General features: G+C 33.8%; 2 protein-coding genes across 2 annotated transcripts; one reads left to right on the top strand and one right to left on the bottom strand.

Annotated features, from left to right (window-relative positions):
- Nucleotides 1–1,917: 1,917 nt before the first annotated feature.
- Nucleotides 1,918–10,506, top strand: LOC127125788 (histidine--tRNA ligase, chloroplastic/mitochondrial). The gene is made up of 11 exons (XM_051054608.1): nucleotides 1,918–2,327; nucleotides 2,449–2,544; nucleotides 4,175–4,263; nucleotides 4,423–4,552; nucleotides 4,970–5,062; nucleotides 5,714–5,788; nucleotides 6,130–6,247; nucleotides 7,105–7,247; nucleotides 8,063–8,191; nucleotides 9,608–9,771; nucleotides 10,213–10,506. Exons 1-11 carry the CDS (start codon nucleotides 1,998–2,000, stop codon nucleotides 10,349–10,351), a joined length of 1,506 nt encoding a protein of 501 aa, XP_050910565.1. The 5' UTR covers nucleotides 1,918–1,997; the 3' UTR covers nucleotides 10,352–10,506.
- Nucleotides 10,507–11,753: 1,247 nt separating this feature from the next.
- LOC127125789 (glucomannan 4-beta-mannosyltransferase 1) lies at nucleotides 11,754–15,188 on the bottom strand. Its single transcript, XM_051054610.1, has 9 exons — nucleotides 14,704–15,188; nucleotides 14,020–14,118; nucleotides 13,672–13,924; nucleotides 13,460–13,570; nucleotides 13,240–13,376; nucleotides 13,019–13,132; nucleotides 12,700–12,899; nucleotides 12,416–12,616; nucleotides 11,754–12,135 (listed from the first exon to the last, which is right to left on the bottom strand). The coding sequence occupies exons 1-9, from the start codon at nucleotides 15,022–15,024 to the stop codon at nucleotides 11,976–11,978; spliced, it is 1,596 nt and encodes a 531-aa protein (XP_050910567.1). The 5' UTR covers nucleotides 15,025–15,188; the 3' UTR covers nucleotides 11,754–11,975.
- Nucleotides 15,189–17,117: the final 1,929 nt, after the last annotated feature.

The following is a 17,117-nucleotide window of genomic DNA, read 5'->3' as shown; positions in this document are numbered from 1 at the left end:
TTGTAATGATACATATGAAAAGACATTTGAAGTATGGTATATTAAATGCATGACTCCTTAAAAGAAACTGAATATTTCCTTTCGCTTGTCTTGAGGTGATCAAAGAGTGCTTGACATCTGAGGCTAAAATATTAAGCCCCCTCTTCACTATACGTCGACAAAGGGGCTTGAGGGCAACTGCTTTGAATCGGCCACTTCGACCCCGACCGACAACCAAGAAGGGGTATAATTCCTTCTAGAATCTTCTCAACACACAAAGATTATCATCCTAATGATCACAAAAGATCTTACCTGTAAATGCATCCAACGACTCTCCGGATCCCATATATATATATATATATATATATGGCGTCAAATTGAGGTAAGGAGTTTCAAATTTAATTTCATTTCACTTTTCTTCCTCACATGCCGATTTGACCGTTGGAGTGCTAACCTTGCAGATCTTCCCATTCCACCGCAATGGAAGTTGCGATCCACCATCAATGTTGTTACTTCTCTCATTTCTTATTCCAAAACGGAACAAATATAATCCAAATATATTTTGATGTGTTTTAATGTATACCTAACATTATTTGTGTAAATATTGAAATTAACGTTTCGATGTGTTTGTATGCCATAAAACAAATATTGTCAACTTGTATGGTGTGATGCTAACATGAGGGAATTCATATTCCAATTTCTGGACAAACCATATATTATTATGTGTATACGTGATGCTAACAAAGTTACATTTGAATTATAATCTATGGACAATTCCATGTGTATTCTTTCTATAGGATAAAGTGGGGTAAATTTGGATTTCACTATCAGACTATCCCCTAAGACAATATTGCATTTGTGTGGTTCATAATGATCTAAAATTTATATAAATATAGCTCATATGAACAAACAATTTAAAATAATTCAATATTGATATATTGTATTTATTTACTTCAACAACATGATACATCCTTTTGAGTTTAGGGTCATAAGATACACCACTCTTATATATCAGAAATCCAAATTGGAAAATCTCTTACAGTACCCCGACAATCAAATAGTGGTTAATATCGTGTACCATCCACCAACAATTGATAATGAAGTTTAGTAAGTTTGAGCTAAAGACATATGAAGATGTAAGTGTTATGTGAAGTACATTTCATCGCCAAACAACTAAGAGTTTACTTGAGGTGGATATGACACTTGTAAGATCAACAACAAATATTCTAAAGATGATGAAACGTCTTGAACCATCCACTGGTGATGAAATGTCACGTTAAGTTGAAGTTAACAAATATTTATGTTAGATACAAAAACATTTATTATTGTATTTGACGTGGTTAGAGTGAGTAAGGAGTCTAATTTTTAAATTTTAAGATTATTTTAGAATTGTGTAAAAAAAAAGAAGAAGAGAATTTTAAATTTTTTGTTAGGCCGAGTGAGTAAAATATTAGGTATAGGAAACAATCTCCAAAATAAAATATGGATTTCCAATGGGAACAATTTCTATATTGAATATAGAGCTCGTTTGTTTCATCTTTTTAAAAATAAATTTTATAGGGTTATATATTTTTGTTTAAAATAATTTTATAATTTTTTTTAATTAAATTTTTTTATTTGTTTAAATATTTAAAAAAGTTATTTTAGATATTTTATATTTGATTATATTTATTTTAAATATAAAAAAAAATTCAAAAATCACTTGAATTTAAAGCAATTTTAAATAACTTAGTGTTTTTTAAAAATATTTTGAAATATATATATTTTAAAAAATTATAATTTTAACTATGTTTTAAATTTTAATAATGTATATTTATATTAGTTGATGTCAAAATTATTTTTTTAATTTTAAAAAATAAAAATTCTTTTTTTAATATTTAATTTTTTTATATAAAAGTTACTTTTAAAAATACAAAACAAATCTATTTTTTAAAAACTAAAAGCCCACATAATCTCTTTGGTTCAAAAGGAACTCTCTTGCGTTTCCATCGAAGCTAAGGCAAGCTTCAATAACAACCATGCCTGCTATTCCATTTTCAAGCTCCTTCTTCGTTTTACAACCTCGCTTCAATTACCACATTACCCCTATCTTCCGTTCCCTTTCACACCAACTCTCTTCTTCTCCGTTCCCTTTCAATGCCAACTCCTCCAGCGTCAGACTCCACTGTGCTCTCTCCCAAGCCGCCGAGACAGAATCTCCGAGCGGTGCTCGGTCAGGTGCTTTATCTCCCGGTCCTCCGGTCACCGGGAAAGTTCAGAAAATCGACGTGAATCCCCCCAAAGGTACGCGTGATTTCCCGCCTGAAGACATGCGATTGCGCAACTGGCTCTTTAATAATTTCAAAGAGGTATTTGGTTTTTGACTCAAATTGGTTAATGTAGTGAAGAGTTAGTTTATGGTTAAGCTTGGTTAGTGTTTTTTTCTATGTTTTGATGTGGATTGCTTTTGTGGTTTATTGTGATGATTAGGTGTCAAGGCTGTATGGATTTGAGGAGATTGATTTTCCGGTTCTTGAGTCGGAGGCATTGTTCACTAGGAAAGCAGGGGAGGAGATTAAGGACCAGGTAACCCTTAGCTATATTGTTTTTGCTTACACTTAGTTTCTTTTAGTTCTTCACTCCAAGGTAGTGATTGATGCTGGTTTACCATTTGCTTGTTTCGAATTAGTGCGAGTTTAGTTCAACGGGGAGGGGGAGGGAATTCAAAAGAAGGGAGGGGAAAGGAGAGATTTTAAATGTGTCATGTTTGGTTAGAGAGGAAGAAGGTAGATTTTTTTTTGATCAAGTAGCCTAGTGATTGGAATTTCATCCTTTAAATATGAATAAGTGGGATGTCGAGGGTTAGAACCGGGCCCGTGTAGTCCGATGTCCATGCACAACTACCAACTGAGCTGATTTAACGAGATTGAAGAGGGGAGATTTTAATGAAGGGAAAGTGTAAATTTACTTTTTCCATGGTTTTAATATTGAATGTGACATGAGTAAAATTCTATTTAAGTCTAATTTATTTATTATAAACACGGGGAGCTAAAATTGGCTTAGGAGATTTTGCTCCCACCCCTTTAAAAAATTGAACAGAAGTTTAAAATAATATCTTCCCTCAATTTCCTTACAACCAAACGGGCCCTTACATTTGGATTGGAATCATAAAATGTTATATTGTTTGGATTGTTTAAAATACGATGGAATGTATTCCATTTTATTCCATCCAATACTCTGATTTTTCTTTCCCTTAAATTTTTAGAGAATGAAATGAAACAAGTCTTTTCTCTATTTGATGTCTATCATGAACTACTAGGTGTAGAATTTTCTACGATGATGTCAATAATGTACATATGACTTGGAGAACGTCTTTGCTTCTTTGGTATATAAATGTAGAGGCAGCAGGATGAAGTAGGGTTTCATGAATCATGATGGTCAACAAATATCATCATGGGACAATTTGTTATTACTAATTCATAAGTTCCTTTGGAGAAGTTGATTTATGTTTGATTGAAAACATTGGTCACTGACCAAGGTATTTCAGTGTTTCTGCAGTTAAGGTTTGTCTTTGTTATTCTGCATGCTACTTATGGACCGATAGCTTTGTGAGAACCAGACAATATGTTCTGTGCACCGAGTCCTGTTAGCATTAATCTGTTCTTTGACTCCAATGGAAGTTTGCATTTGCTTGAATAGAGAGCCATGATGTGGCCGTAAGGTACTTTAGAGATGATCCACTTAGTTCTCCTAATTTAGCAACTATTTAGGAAATGCTAACGAGTGCCCAAGGGAGCTCTTTAAGGGCGCTGTTTAAGAAACCTAAAAGAGTAAGTTTTTATGGAAATTTGTGTATTCAATCATTGAAAATTGAAATGTTTAGCTTTTTCAAAGAATAATTTTTTTATTTGGAATTCTTAAAGAGTCCCCTTAGGGAACTCGTTTGCAAGACCCTATAATTTAGGCATGTGAGAAACTCATACATACATGAATAGTTGGTGAGTATGTGTGGGTGAGATGCAGCAATAGTCTGTATGTGATGCTTGTGCTTTGATGGCAACTGTGTGACAAACAACATTCTTGAATTATTCTTCAAAAACATACCATTGTCGTAGCAAATTTTTACGAAAAATAAGTTGCATTAGTAGAGAAGAAGATAAAGTACATCAAGGATTGTTTTATGAAACATTAAACTATATACAATTATATTCTGCAGCTTTACTGTTTTGAAGACCGGGGTAACCGCCGTGTTGCATTGAGGCCTGAACTTACTCCTTCTTTGGCAAGGCTGGTGATACAGAAAGGGTAAATTCATTTTGATATGCCCATTTTAGGTTTACTTGCATATGCAGTTTTGATCGTATGTCTGTCTAAAAATTACAGTTTAACCTATATAACTACTCATGTTTTCTTGAATGTGAATATTGACTTCTTTTTTATTGCTTTTTTTTTCTTCTTTTTCAGGAAGTCTGTATCACTACCATTGAAGTGGTTCACCATTGGACAATGTTGGCGGTATGAGAGAATGACAAGGGGGCGTCGCCGTGAGCACTACCAGTGGAATATGGATATCATTGGTGTTCCTGGGGTTATGGTAAGTATGTGCTGGTATACATATCGTTTTTGGTAATGGTGTCAAATGCTTCATGATTGATCCAGGAATCTTTCTTTGAGATTTTATTAGTTCATAGATAATCATTTAATTATGTTAATGTAGCAGTTATGGGTCAGATACTCTTTGATAAGTTAATGCTCTCATTTCATTCATCCACCCTTCTCTTCTAACAGTAGATGAACCTGTTTTATTTTTATTTTTTTGTAGAGTCTCAAAGTAATGAAGATGTTCCTCATAATAAGTCATGAAATGAGTTGTCTTCGGATAAACTTTTGTGACTAGCTCATATTATCTGCTTTATTTTAAAATTGTACCATGGTAGTAATAATATTAATATATTATTGAATGCATTGGACTCTAAGTGGAATTTAACACTTGCTTATTTTCATTTTGTAGGCTGAAGCAGAGCTTATATCTTCCATTGTTACTTTCTTCAAGCGAATAGGAATTACAGAATCAGATGTTGGATTTAAGGTTTCTAGTCGAAAGGTGCGGGTTTTATTTTCTTTTAATGAATGATGGACCAAGTTTCCTTCCACAGTGCTGTTTTATTGCATTTCCACTTCTCCACTAGAGTTACATGATCAACGGGTTTGTAATTAATTAATATTACTTAAAGATACACCAAATGCCATGTACTCATGTATGCTCCTAAAAGCTGGTAATTTGTTATGTGGTGCTTCTGGTGATTTTTAGTTGAAATTTGAAAAGTTATTGCTGACTGTAGATTTAATAGACGTGTGTTAAGAGCAGCAATAGTGGGCTGAAGGTTTATTGCAGTCATATTATGTTGTCACAGCTTGGTTAAATTGTGCAAGGACTCAGGAGTACTATAGATCTATTCCCTATATATGTGGACAATATTACGTTTTTAAAGTCCTTGCTATGGTTGTTATTGAGGATTCTTTTTGGCTGCACACTTGCTTTTTTCCATGTAATGATGCAACTATCACGTGTTGTGAAGTGTCATAATTTTGTTCACCTCATTCTTTGCCTGTAGTTTGTTATAACTTTGTAGGTTAGCACAGTCTGCAATAAATAACATTTAATCATTTCATTTTAACCTATTCATGTGATTCTCGGTATGGCTTTTGTTTAACGATACCCTTTCATTCTGTTGTATATCTTTCTTCGTTGCAGGTTCTACAAGAAGTATTGACGTGTTATTCAATACCTGAAAATATGTTTGGCAAAGTCTGCGTCATTATTGATAAAGTGAGTTATGCATGGTGTTATCTGGGTTTATTTTATAATTGTAGATGGATCTCTAAGATTCCCGATCTTTGTTTGTTCCCAAAAAGCAAAGATGATAAGGCGATCATGATAGCCATCCTAAGTGTTTTTTTATTGTAAACTTTTACATGTGAATTTTTAATCGTATTTTTGTTGGTCCTAAGCGCTGTCATATGGGGTTGTTATCCATTATTCTATTATTTTTAGACCCATGCTACTTTTACCCCACTAATATTTCATGTCTGTTTCTGTAGCTGCTGAAATTTCATATTCTGACATGAAAATTGTATTTAATAAAAAATGTCATTTTAAATTTTGTCCAGATTGAGAAAATTCCAGTTGATGAGATAAAGAAAGAGTTGAAGGCTGTTGGTCTATCACAGGAGGCTGTTCAGGATCTATTGCAAGTCCTTTCTGTAAAGTCATTGACCGAGTTAGAAGGTTCCCCCTTTACATTAACAAATTTCCAATAGTATAACAAATTTCCTGAAAGTCTTATACTTCGTATTTAATGTGTGAAAGACACAAATAATAGCCAGTTGTAACTTTGTGGCTGAGACTTTGACAGTAGGTTTATGAATATAAGAGCATAGATGCGAGCTCATGCTAATTGATGCCAATTTATCATTTCCTAAATGCAAATTGATCCCATCCTAAATGCAAATTGATCCCAATTTATCATTTCCTAAGTCTTGCATGTTAATTGTCAAGAATGTGTGGTTGGGCCTAACTCAACCCTACAAAACCGGCTTGCAGGGTGAGGATTGCCCCCACTTATAAACATGACACAGACCAAATCACTAAGCAATGTGGGACTAAATCCACCCCTTCAAAGCCAACACAAGGAAGGTGTTGGGGGCTGCAATGAGGCAAGCCAAAGTGCCACACTTAAGGCGACTTGGGGCAGACCGCAATTAAGGCGGAAAGTCCAACACTAATGAAAGCGGTATTCCTTTTTGTAGTGAAGGATTGTTATTGTTTTTTCTCTTTTTGATGGAAGCTTCATTTTCCGAAAATATTCTGGACAAAAATTTGAAAACTTGACGAGCTTGATAGAGTATCAGAGCTCGTGTCATTTATGCTTCAGTGGAATATTTTCTTTGTACTTTTCTGTCGCATGTTATATCCCTCGCACTAGATTAAAAAACCCGGTTTCTCTTCATATTTCTTGAAGCCCATTTATGGCGCCATAAAGTTCATGTACTGTCTTCATTAGGTTGTTATAAACAACTTATCTGTATTAGGTTGTTAAAAACAAGTGTATAACTTACATGAAATCTCACTTTGGTTGAATTTAGAGAGGTTAGGAGGCAGCGGGGAAGCAATCGCTGATCTCAAACAGCTATTCGCACTAGCTGAAAAGTTTGGTTACTCCAAATGGCTTCAATTTGATGCATCAGTTGTTCGTGGCCTTGCTTATTACACTGGTGTTGTATTTGAGGTTAGACTTTCTACACAACTAATACCTAATAGACAGTATTGTTTGCAGTAATATAGATAGTTTAGGATCACCTTGGACAAAACTCTGGCTTGTGGCTTACCTATAATGCGTAACTTGATACATTTCTCATTGGATCATGACCTGATATTGTGACAAGTGTGTCAAAAGGTTCATTCAAATATTGATAAGTTTTTTGGGGCTTGTATTTTCTAATTTATTTTCTTTTGGCACACATAATTGCACTGAACACATGCATGATGAGTTGATGACAGAGTTTGGCAAATAAAGGCTGAAGTCCATGATTAAATCCATATTCTTGGTTTAAATGAATTTTGGCATAGAAAAGTGCTTTGTAATTTTTCTCAAGATACTGTGAAGTTCATACATATTCATGTAACGTGGAGGCAAAAAGTATGATACATTAAAATTGATGAAGCCAGAGGCTTTGGCATGTAAGGTCATTGGTGATAACATTATTTAATGATCTGAAGGAAGATAAAATGCATATATGGATTTCTTTCCTCTAATTCTGTATTTTTTTTTCCTTAATGAATTATTAATTTTATATAAAACAAAAACGGAAAAGAAAGAGTATACACTACTATATAGAGAACCTTATATACTGCTATTGCTTGATTATAATTCCACAGTTTTACCAGCATTATTTTTCTTCAACCAAGTTGCATTTTTCACCATGAAAAACAAATGACATTGTTGATTGCAGTGGTTCCTATTGTTCTGTTAATTTGTAGCTGTGGTATAAATCGGGTGTTGTTTTTTCTTTCCCTCTTTCAAATGATTGTATTCTTCACTAGGGTTTTGACCGAGAAGGAAAGCTCCGAGCTATATGTGGTGGTGGCCGATATGATCATTTGTTCTCAACTTTTGGTGCTGAAGACATTCCTGCTTGTGGTTTTGGATTTGGTGATGCAGTCATAGTCGAAGTAAGTCTATAACTTTCAGTACCAAAGGAATGAGAAGCCACCATATTAAATATAATAAACCCATCTAATGTTTTTATAAGAATTCCCAGGATCATGAAATTCTAAATCAAAACACAATTTGGGGTTTACCTTGCATCATACTGGTGGGATGTATTAAATTTATGAATGCATTCAAGTTGCAAAGGGGTACTTAGCTTTTCCTTCTGCACATGACTAATGAGTTGAGCTATCGCCTATGTGTATTCTATTCCCTTTGTGTATTAACATGATGAGAACATTGGGAAGGTTTCTTTTGTCTACCCAACTTCTGCTTTTAACCTATTTGGGATACACACTCTCTCTTAAGCTATGAAGCACAAACACTTCTAGGAGTAGGCGTGTCATGGTGTCCGACACTTATATAACACATGTACCACACATGTCGGAAAAGTCCAATAAGTGTCCCAAAAAAGTGTTTTTCCATTGCTTTTCAACACTTTTTAAATCAATGTGTGACACCTATGACACTCATCCAACACGTTCTGGACAATTCAGACAAGTGTTTCAAAACTATTTTCTTTTTTGCTTCAGCAGACCTTATATATTTTTTGGATAATTCTCATCCTCGTCTAAAATAATTAAACTTGTATTGGAGCAATATTATCACCGGATGATTAAAGACAATAATTTTTATTAGAATATTTTAAACTTTTTTAATAATAGATGGATAAATGAAGTTCATATACTAGCATATATGTAGCGGTGTAGGTGTCCTATGTTTTTGACATTTTTGGTGTCGGAGTGTCCGTGTCGTGTCCCGGTATTTGTGCTTCATAGCTCTTAAGTAAAGATTAACTTACGAAATTTACTGTCTAAGAAAGCTTTTCCTGAATTTTTTTCATATTTCCATTTCATATGAGAGATTTTTATCTCCAGGTAAAGGTGATATGCATCTATTAAGATGTTTTGGTTTACTCTGGAAGCCCTTTCCCTACCTGCAGTATGATGATCGGGGCACTCAACACTAATATGTGGCTTATTGCATTAAAGTCCGAATTTTATTTGTTAATGCTGATTTTTGCTGCCAACTGATATATATATATATATATATATATATATATATATATATTATGATGATCGGGGCACTCAACACTAATATGTGGCTTATTGCATTAAAGTCCGAATTTTATTTGTTAATGCTGATTTTTGCTGCCAACTGATATATATATATATATATATATATATATATATATATATATATATATATATATATATATACACGCAAATAAGATATTAAAAACTATTTTAGCATAAGATGTGCAAAGAATAGAGCCAACGGATATCTTAATTTATATCTTAATTATAGTTTTAGTACTTTTAAGTAGTCTCTGTTTGCCTCCTTTTTCAACTATGCTCTACCTTTGTTCTATGTAACAGTTGCTCAGAGAGAAGGGTCTTCTACCAGAGCTCGGCTTGCAAATAGATAACCTTGTTTGTGCCTTGGATGAAGAACTTCAAGGATATGCTGCCACGGCTGCTAACATGCTTAGAGAAAAAGGACAAAGTGTTGACTTGGTTTTGGAAAGCAAACCACTTAAATGGTATAAATTTTTTTCGTCCTCTTTGTTAGTTTTTGGTCTATCTTTTGACACGGTTTACATTAGGACTTTAAGGTATCATGCCATTATTTGATTGGTGTAGCTGACAACACCTAGTGGGAAAACACTAGGGTGTTAAATTTTAATTTAAAAAAAAATTCAAAAGAGAGGATGAAGCCCAGAATATGTTTTTTCTATTATAAATTACAGAGGGTGTTGACAGTATATATAGGCTATACACATGATCTATCTAATTAAGAAATTACGAGGAAATAATATATAATAAACTCTACAAATCAAATTTATCCTAACTACAGGAAACTACAGTAACAAATTTTCGTGCTAACTAGGATCATTATGGCACATGACACTTTTTCTTAAATCGTACTTGAAAGTTCCATGAGTCTTCTTCTGATGAGATTTACCCTCTTAATTCTCTTTTAGGGTGTTTAAACGTGCAGCCAGAACAAATGCTGATCGTCTGATATTAGTAGGAAATTCTGAGTGGCAAAGGGGTATGGTTGTTGTCAAAATTCTCTCCACTGGTGAACAGTACGAGGTTAAATTAGATGATCTAATTTAAAACTGAGTTAAAATTTTTTGTTTATGTATTTTGTTTTCATTATTGATATTTCATATACCTTATTTTTAACCTAATCCTTCTTGAAGACTTATTTATATATACACTCACATAACCAAGTGCACATATACAACTTTCAATGCTTATACATTTATCAACCGGCTGCTTCTGTTTATATTTATTTCGAAAAGTTGAGATGCTAATGATTTGGATATGCATTTTATTTTTCCAGATAATTTAAAAATTAATTACTAAGAATCTTATAATGCTTCCCACAACCCTGGTAAAATTATTTATCTTTATTTAATGCTTTCCCTTTCAAATTAGTAAAAGTGATTGAGGAAAAGAGCATAATGCAGTAAGTTGAGTTTGGTACAAAATTAACAAGTCTTGGCATGAATCTACATTAGCTTAGAATGTTTGCGCACAATAATATTCCATGTTAGTAAAGTAGGATGATTGAAGCATTTTTCTTTTGAGAAAAACAGATGAAGGAAGCTTCGATATTTCATTAATTGGTTGAGACAAAGTGTTAAACATGCTAAAGTTGTTCAAGCCAGTCTTGGTGAATGCTACTGCATGTTTCTCTTAGGAGAGGATGGCACACTAAAGGTTTTGCTTGCTACAACTTCACAAATTTCTATGGTCATTCAACAGGAAAAGTTGCAACCATACTTTTGTGTTACAAACCTATAGAAATTGAAAATTAAACAAAGATAGAAAGAAATAAAAAAATCAGAATGTATTGTTGAAAACTGAGAAATTTATGAATAGAATTCTTCCAAAGGATTACTTTTAGAATTGTTTTAGGGTCCAACTCAACCTTACAAAACCGACTTGTAAAAGGTGAAGGCTGCTCAAGCTTTATAAACACTATACAAGCCATATATCTAAGCAACATGGGACCAAATTACTCCTTCACAATTAGGTGACTAGGGGATGACCGCCATTAAGGCGGAATTTCCAACACAGCTCACGCTCGGGCCCCAAATAGTCTAGAGCGTGGGCGATGTGGGAGGCCCAACAATAGATTTAGGATAAACTCTGATACCATCTTAGAATTGTGGTTGGGTCTAACTCAACCTTACAAAATCGGCTTGTAAGGTGAGGGATGCCCAAACTTTATAAACACTACACATGCCATACCTCTAAGCAACGTAGGACTTGGGGCGGACTGCAATTAAGGCTGAATTTCCAACCGTTACCCCTCCCGAGGATCTCTCCTCTCCTTTCACAATAATTATTCAATGTTACCCAATACCATCTATTCTTATTTCTCCTATACGCACATGATATTTCTCCTATATGCACGTGCCTCTATCTATTGTCGCAGGGTGCTCCCCCATATTTGTTCATAAATATAACACTGCAATGTCGAACAAACAAAACACTGATTTAAGCTGCATATTATAAACATGTATTATGTATATACTTTTATTCTGCTTGGTATGCATGAATATGAAGAGTTCATGTCACCATATGGTTTAGTTCTACTAAACAGGTAATTTCAAATTACTAACCACTTCCTGTTATATGATTATGGGTATACCATTAATCCAGTAGTTTTGCAAACACAATACACAACAGAATGAAATACTAATAGTTCGATTGATACTGTCTTTAAGCTTTAGTTGGGTACAATTGTTCCCACTAGCCCAAACCCCATCGTAAAGAAAGCTCCTGCTTGCAACAATAGGTAGATGAAGAAATGATCATGTCCAAAGAACAGATCATAGATTGCACAGTGCAACATATACATCCCCACTATAATCTCCAATGGGTGGATCCTGTTGATTATAGTAAAGGGTCATAAGTATGCATCAGATGAAATATTAAGGAGTGATAAGCAAATATTGTAACTGGCACTGTATTATTTACCATGCTTTCTAAGGTCCAATACGTTATCCATAAGTCCAAATTGTTAGAAAAGAGCAATAAAAGTATTAACTGTATTCTGCTTGCTTTTTTTTTCTCTGTATGTAATTGTTGAATAATGCAATTGAAAATCATTTTGTTGGTTAAATAAACTAATTTATTTAGAGAGACTAGCTACAAAGTAGTTGTTACCTTTCTGTAATTCGAAACCATGGAGTTCTTGATGTTGATGGCTTAGCATTGTTCATCTGTTTCATAGTATTTCCAAGCTTCTCAGTCACAACCCATTCATTGACACGATTTGCTTCCAAGAGTCCTATAATTGATGCCTTAGTTCGATGGAGTGACATGACATTCTCAAAGAGTATCCAGAATACTAGAAGATGCATGGATCTGTTCCATGTATAAGTCAGTGAAGAATAATCAAAATAACTGAGGGAAACTGAATAAATTTTAAATTGAGGGAAACCAATTACCTTGGGGTGCAGACTGCATTTAGAATTGTAATGGTTGCTGGGATATATATGGCAATCTGCTTTTTGAGATTGACTTCTGGAACTACCACACAAGCTGGTATGACTATGCAGTAAAAGAAAAACGTGACCCAGTGTGCAACTATTTTCCTCACAAAGAAGAAAGCATAGATAAGATGGAGTCTCTTCAGAAGTGATACTCTCTGGATGGTACACATGATAGTATGATACAAATTTCAATCAGTGTAAGGGAGTAAATGTTGATTCTACAAGGAAGTGAATTTGGTTTCAACTGTTGATAAGGAAATTAAATTTTACATACTTGGCAACATAGGATTTCTTTTGTCATTTTTTTAAGGAGATTAGCTGGACCACAAGACCACCTGTGCTGCTGAAATCTGTATGCTTTAAATGTGCTTGGTAGTTCATTTTTGACCTAGCAAGCAACAATTTTCCCCCTCATGAAAATTGTGTGGTTTATGGAGTATTCAAGCTTAATCACTATGTTGTACCAAAAATATTTGTCAGTTATTAATAACTTACTGTTACATCACCCGCAAAAACAAATTCCCAACCCTTCAGGCTTGCTCTAACTGCAAGGTCCATATCTTCCACGGTGGTTCGATCTTTCCATCCTCCAGCATCTTTTATTGCTTGAATCCGCCAAATTCCCGCTGTCCCTGCATATGTTTAAAGCAAGCTTATATAAGTTGATATGAAAATGTGCATGTTTGAATGTAATCCGACGGGCATCTTGACTTACCATTAAACCCAAAGAATGAGTATGTTGAGGAGCCTACTTCCTGTTCAACGCTAAAATGATAATTGAGCGACATTTCTTGAAGTCGTGTCATCATACATTCTTCTGAGTTAACTGTGTAGACATGAAAGCAGTGTTACATAACTTTGATTTACTGGACTCATTAGTAAGGCATGTTGTTGTCACACTGATGTGGCTGCAACAACTTAACTTACCAAATTTCCATCTTGCCTGAACTAAACCCAACTTAGGATTCTCAAGAAGGTAAGGAATTGTCTTCCAAAGAAAATCTGGATCTGGTTGGAAATCTGCATCAAATATTGCTACAAACTCACAATTCTCAACATATTCCTTCTCTAAACCCTCTTTTAGGGCACCTGCCTTGTAACCATTGCGATTTGTCCTTGTTACATACTTGACATTCACACCTTTCTGCATCCATTTTTGACACTCGAATTCAACCAATTCCTGCATGTTATGAAAACACATGTTTACTAAACTTTTCACAGACACATAACATATGGGATCTTCCATGATGAAGCTTTACTGGATTAATCAGATACCCTTAAGACTTGATTTGTTGAGTCATCAAGAACTTGAACTATGAGTCTGTCAGTTGGCCAAGAAAGCCCACAGACTGCTCCAATTGAAAGCTTGTAGACCTGGAAGAAGAAATTGAATGTTCTCAGCCAAGGTATTTCATCTCTATTCTTTAATATTTACTGAAATTACTTTATCAATCTTAATGGACAGTCTTTATTTTGACAAATGTAACCAACTTGTGTTCTTTGACTTCAGCATGTAGCTATGATTTATGATGTGTACGATTGCATAAGTGCTAAAATATATTAAAATAATGAATACACAATCTAAAAGGACACATTTAGTGAAGGATATCTTAGAGGCTAGACTTTGCTGGTGATCCTAAATAATGCAAAATACAAGTGATTAGGAGTAAAATAACTAATTATTCAGGCCACAATGAATGTTGAAAAACACAATATCTAGTTGATTTCTTCCCAATTGTAGCCAACATTAATTCTTACTACTATTTACAAATGATAAAATAATGTGCTTAGATTTGGTATGGTTGTTCAGAATTATAAACCAATAGTGACTGATAGTCCAACTTGTACTTTATTTTGGATTTGAGATATCGTAGATTAAATGGTAAATATGTTTAGATACCAAATAAAACATTAAATTTTCTGTATGTGCTATCATTTTTAATTACAAAGCAAAGTTACCTCTTTCTCATTATACATAGGTATTTGGATCAACACCATGGGGTATCTTTTGTTTCTCTCTATGGCCTGTTTCATGGCATCCAATTTGTACTTGGTGTATTTTTGTTTCTTCAACACCTTGACAATCAAAATTACGACTGCCATGCCTACTCTCTCAAGAAATAGCATGACTGACATAATTGAGCATAGTAATACTGCTAGTTTTAGAAGTGGTATTATCACCGGGGCTCTTATGGATTGCCAGGCATATCTTAGACTGCTTGTGCTTGAAGTGTATCCTGGAATCCCAGCTTCAGGCTCCTCAAAGATTAGGCTTCTCATGGTGTTTAGGGTTGTAGCTATAAGGGATAGAGAGCCTGAAGAAGAGCCTCGAGATAAAGCCACTTTGGGGCCAAGGCAATGTTGATGGTAGTGATCAGATGTGTGTGTGTGTGTGTCATATGTGTAGGAGATGAAACCTAGGCTTTAAATAGGAAGAACACACTTGGTAGGAAGATGCAGACATGCATTCAGGTTTAGGTTTAACAAAGTAGTGTAATGAGTCAGCTATTAAGGAGATATCTATCTTTCTTAACTTTAGAGAGACACGTTTCATGCAAACAACGGTGTTGCAACGTAGCTAAATTTGATAGCCGGATATGTCTTTTCCTGCCGACAATTGAAACAACTGTTCTATTGTCGATTATTTTTATCGGAACCGTAATTGCTTATATCATTTGATCAAACTTTTGGGATTCTGTTGTAATGTTAGTAAATAAATTGGGTAAAGGCTAACAAGATAAAGCTGTCATTTTTGTGCCTTACTGATTTTTAGATGCAATTGTTTTTTTCTTAAATTCATCAGTGTTTACGAGCATATCATTCATAAAAATGTCATAGATTTGCTTTTATGGTCAATTTTCTTTGGAATGCTGGTAAAGGAATTTAAAGTACTTTATAATTCATCATAGACTGCATTAAACTCTATAACTAATGATCTTGCTCTAAATGGTTTTGCTAAAATTTTACTTGATTATGGAGTTTGTTGTTGGTGAATCACACCGGCATGCTGCCAATAGAAATAACTAACCATAAGACATGGTTGTTATTGTATAGTTTTATTACTACACCATGAAAAGCTATTTACCATTCCTACATTTCCTAAATTCATATGTTAGTGGTGTTATTATTAATTATCAATATGTTAGTAATGTTCACATTGTTATAAGAATTGTTTTTTTTTATTTGAAAATGTGTATTTATTCCCTACTATGGAGAACATGTTTGCACATTATCATTAGGTTATAGTATTTTTATTTTTGTGAAAACCTTTTAGGCCAGCTTTTTTCTTTTCATTTTTGTACATGGGAAGATATCCTGTTTCTCTTTATACTTGGTTCATTTCCTTCTCAATAATTATTTTTTATATAAAAAACAAGAGGTTATAAAAAGATATGAGAGTGAAGTATAAGAATGATGGGAACAATCCCTTGTTGGAAAAGTTTGACTCAGCTGTTGAAAAGTAGGACAGCTCTAAAGATTGTAATTTAGTGAGGCCAGTTTTGTAGTTGAAGATATTCCATGGAAGTTGCCAATAATCTATTTCCCTTTTTAGCTATTTTAAAGTTGAAATTTCTTTTTGGAAATTCCAAATTATAGTTTGTGTATGTGTTCTGATTTGATTATACGTGTGGTATAATACGTATTCGTTTGGATTTTCAAATATCCAACTCAAACTAAAAATAGATAAATTTTGCAGTTCAAGTTTTATGAATAAAATGTATGCTACAAGTAATGATGAAAATAGGGGGAATGTACATTTGCATGGAGCTTCCTTCATTTTGGTAAAATCTTGACTTCTGCTATATGTTTTGTGTTAGTTACAAAAGTAGTGAGGCTTCTAAATATTTTGATTTACAATAGTACATATGTAACTCTTGTATATGTCTGGCATTTGTGAAATGGTGGCCGTCGAACAATAAATATAGGCAGAATGTTAATGGTCTGTCATTATTGAGAGGTTATGATGGGTTAGGAATTTAATGCAACCTTAACACAAGCTCTTAATTCAAACTTGATTAACACAAGAGTTATTGTTGTAAGGAGTGACTGAATTCAATTTCTTATATTTCTATGCAACAGGCTTGATTAATTTTTGTTACAGTGGGTACACTATTATGAGTTTCATGAAATTTTATTAGGTCTGTATCTTGATTATGCCTTCATTCTATTTTGATTATTTGGTTTCAATCATTAGAGTTTGTAATGGAAGAGCAGAAAAGATTATCTTATATGTCATACTCCAAAATTTGTCCTCCATTTTTCATTTTCATCTGACTTTTGGTTTAAGATTTCATTTGATATCCATGACATCATATTACATTCATTTGCATTGAGAAACTAAAAATCATAGATTCAAGGGTTTTGATCACACA

Source organism: Lathyrus oleraceus, chromosome 3 (assembly GCF_024323335.1).
Source record: "Lathyrus oleraceus cultivar Zhongwan6 chromosome 3, CAAS_Psat_ZW6_1.0, whole genome shotgun sequence".
Classification (NCBI taxonomy): Eukaryota; Viridiplantae; Streptophyta; class Magnoliopsida; order Fabales; family Fabaceae; genus Lathyrus; species Lathyrus oleraceus.
This window is presented reverse-complemented; position numbering and strand designations above follow the sequence as displayed.

What these genes read in the sequence shown, in the direction of transcription:
- LOC127125789 (XM_051054610.1), bottom strand. Translation starts at nt 15,024, where the DNA reads ATGAGAAGCCTAATCTTTGAGGAGCCTGAAGCTGGGATTCCAGGATAC. An exon ending in CTATGTATAATGAGAAAGAG is followed by an intron (nt 14,119 to 14,703) that starts GTAACTTTGCTT and finishes TTCTTCTTCCAG; the next exon opens with GTCTACAAGCTTTCAATTGG. An exon ending in AAGAAATCCTATGTTGCCAA is followed by an intron (nt 12,900 to 13,018) that starts GTATGTAAAATT and finishes TGTACCATCCAG; the next exon opens with AGAGTATCACTTCTGAAGAG.
- LOC127125788 (XM_051054608.1), top strand. Translation starts at nt 1,998, where the DNA reads ATGCCTGCTATTCCATTTTCAAGCTCCTTCTTCGTTTTACAACCTCGC. An exon ending in TTAAGGTTTCTAGTCGAAAG is followed by an intron (nt 5,063 to 5,713) that starts GTGCGGGTTTTA and finishes TCTTCGTTGCAG; the next exon opens with GTTCTACAAGAAGTATTGAC. An exon ending in TCTGCGTCATTATTGATAAA is followed by an intron (nt 5,789 to 6,129) that starts GTGAGTTATGCA and finishes AATTTTGTCCAG; the next exon opens with ATTGAGAAAATTCCAGTTGA.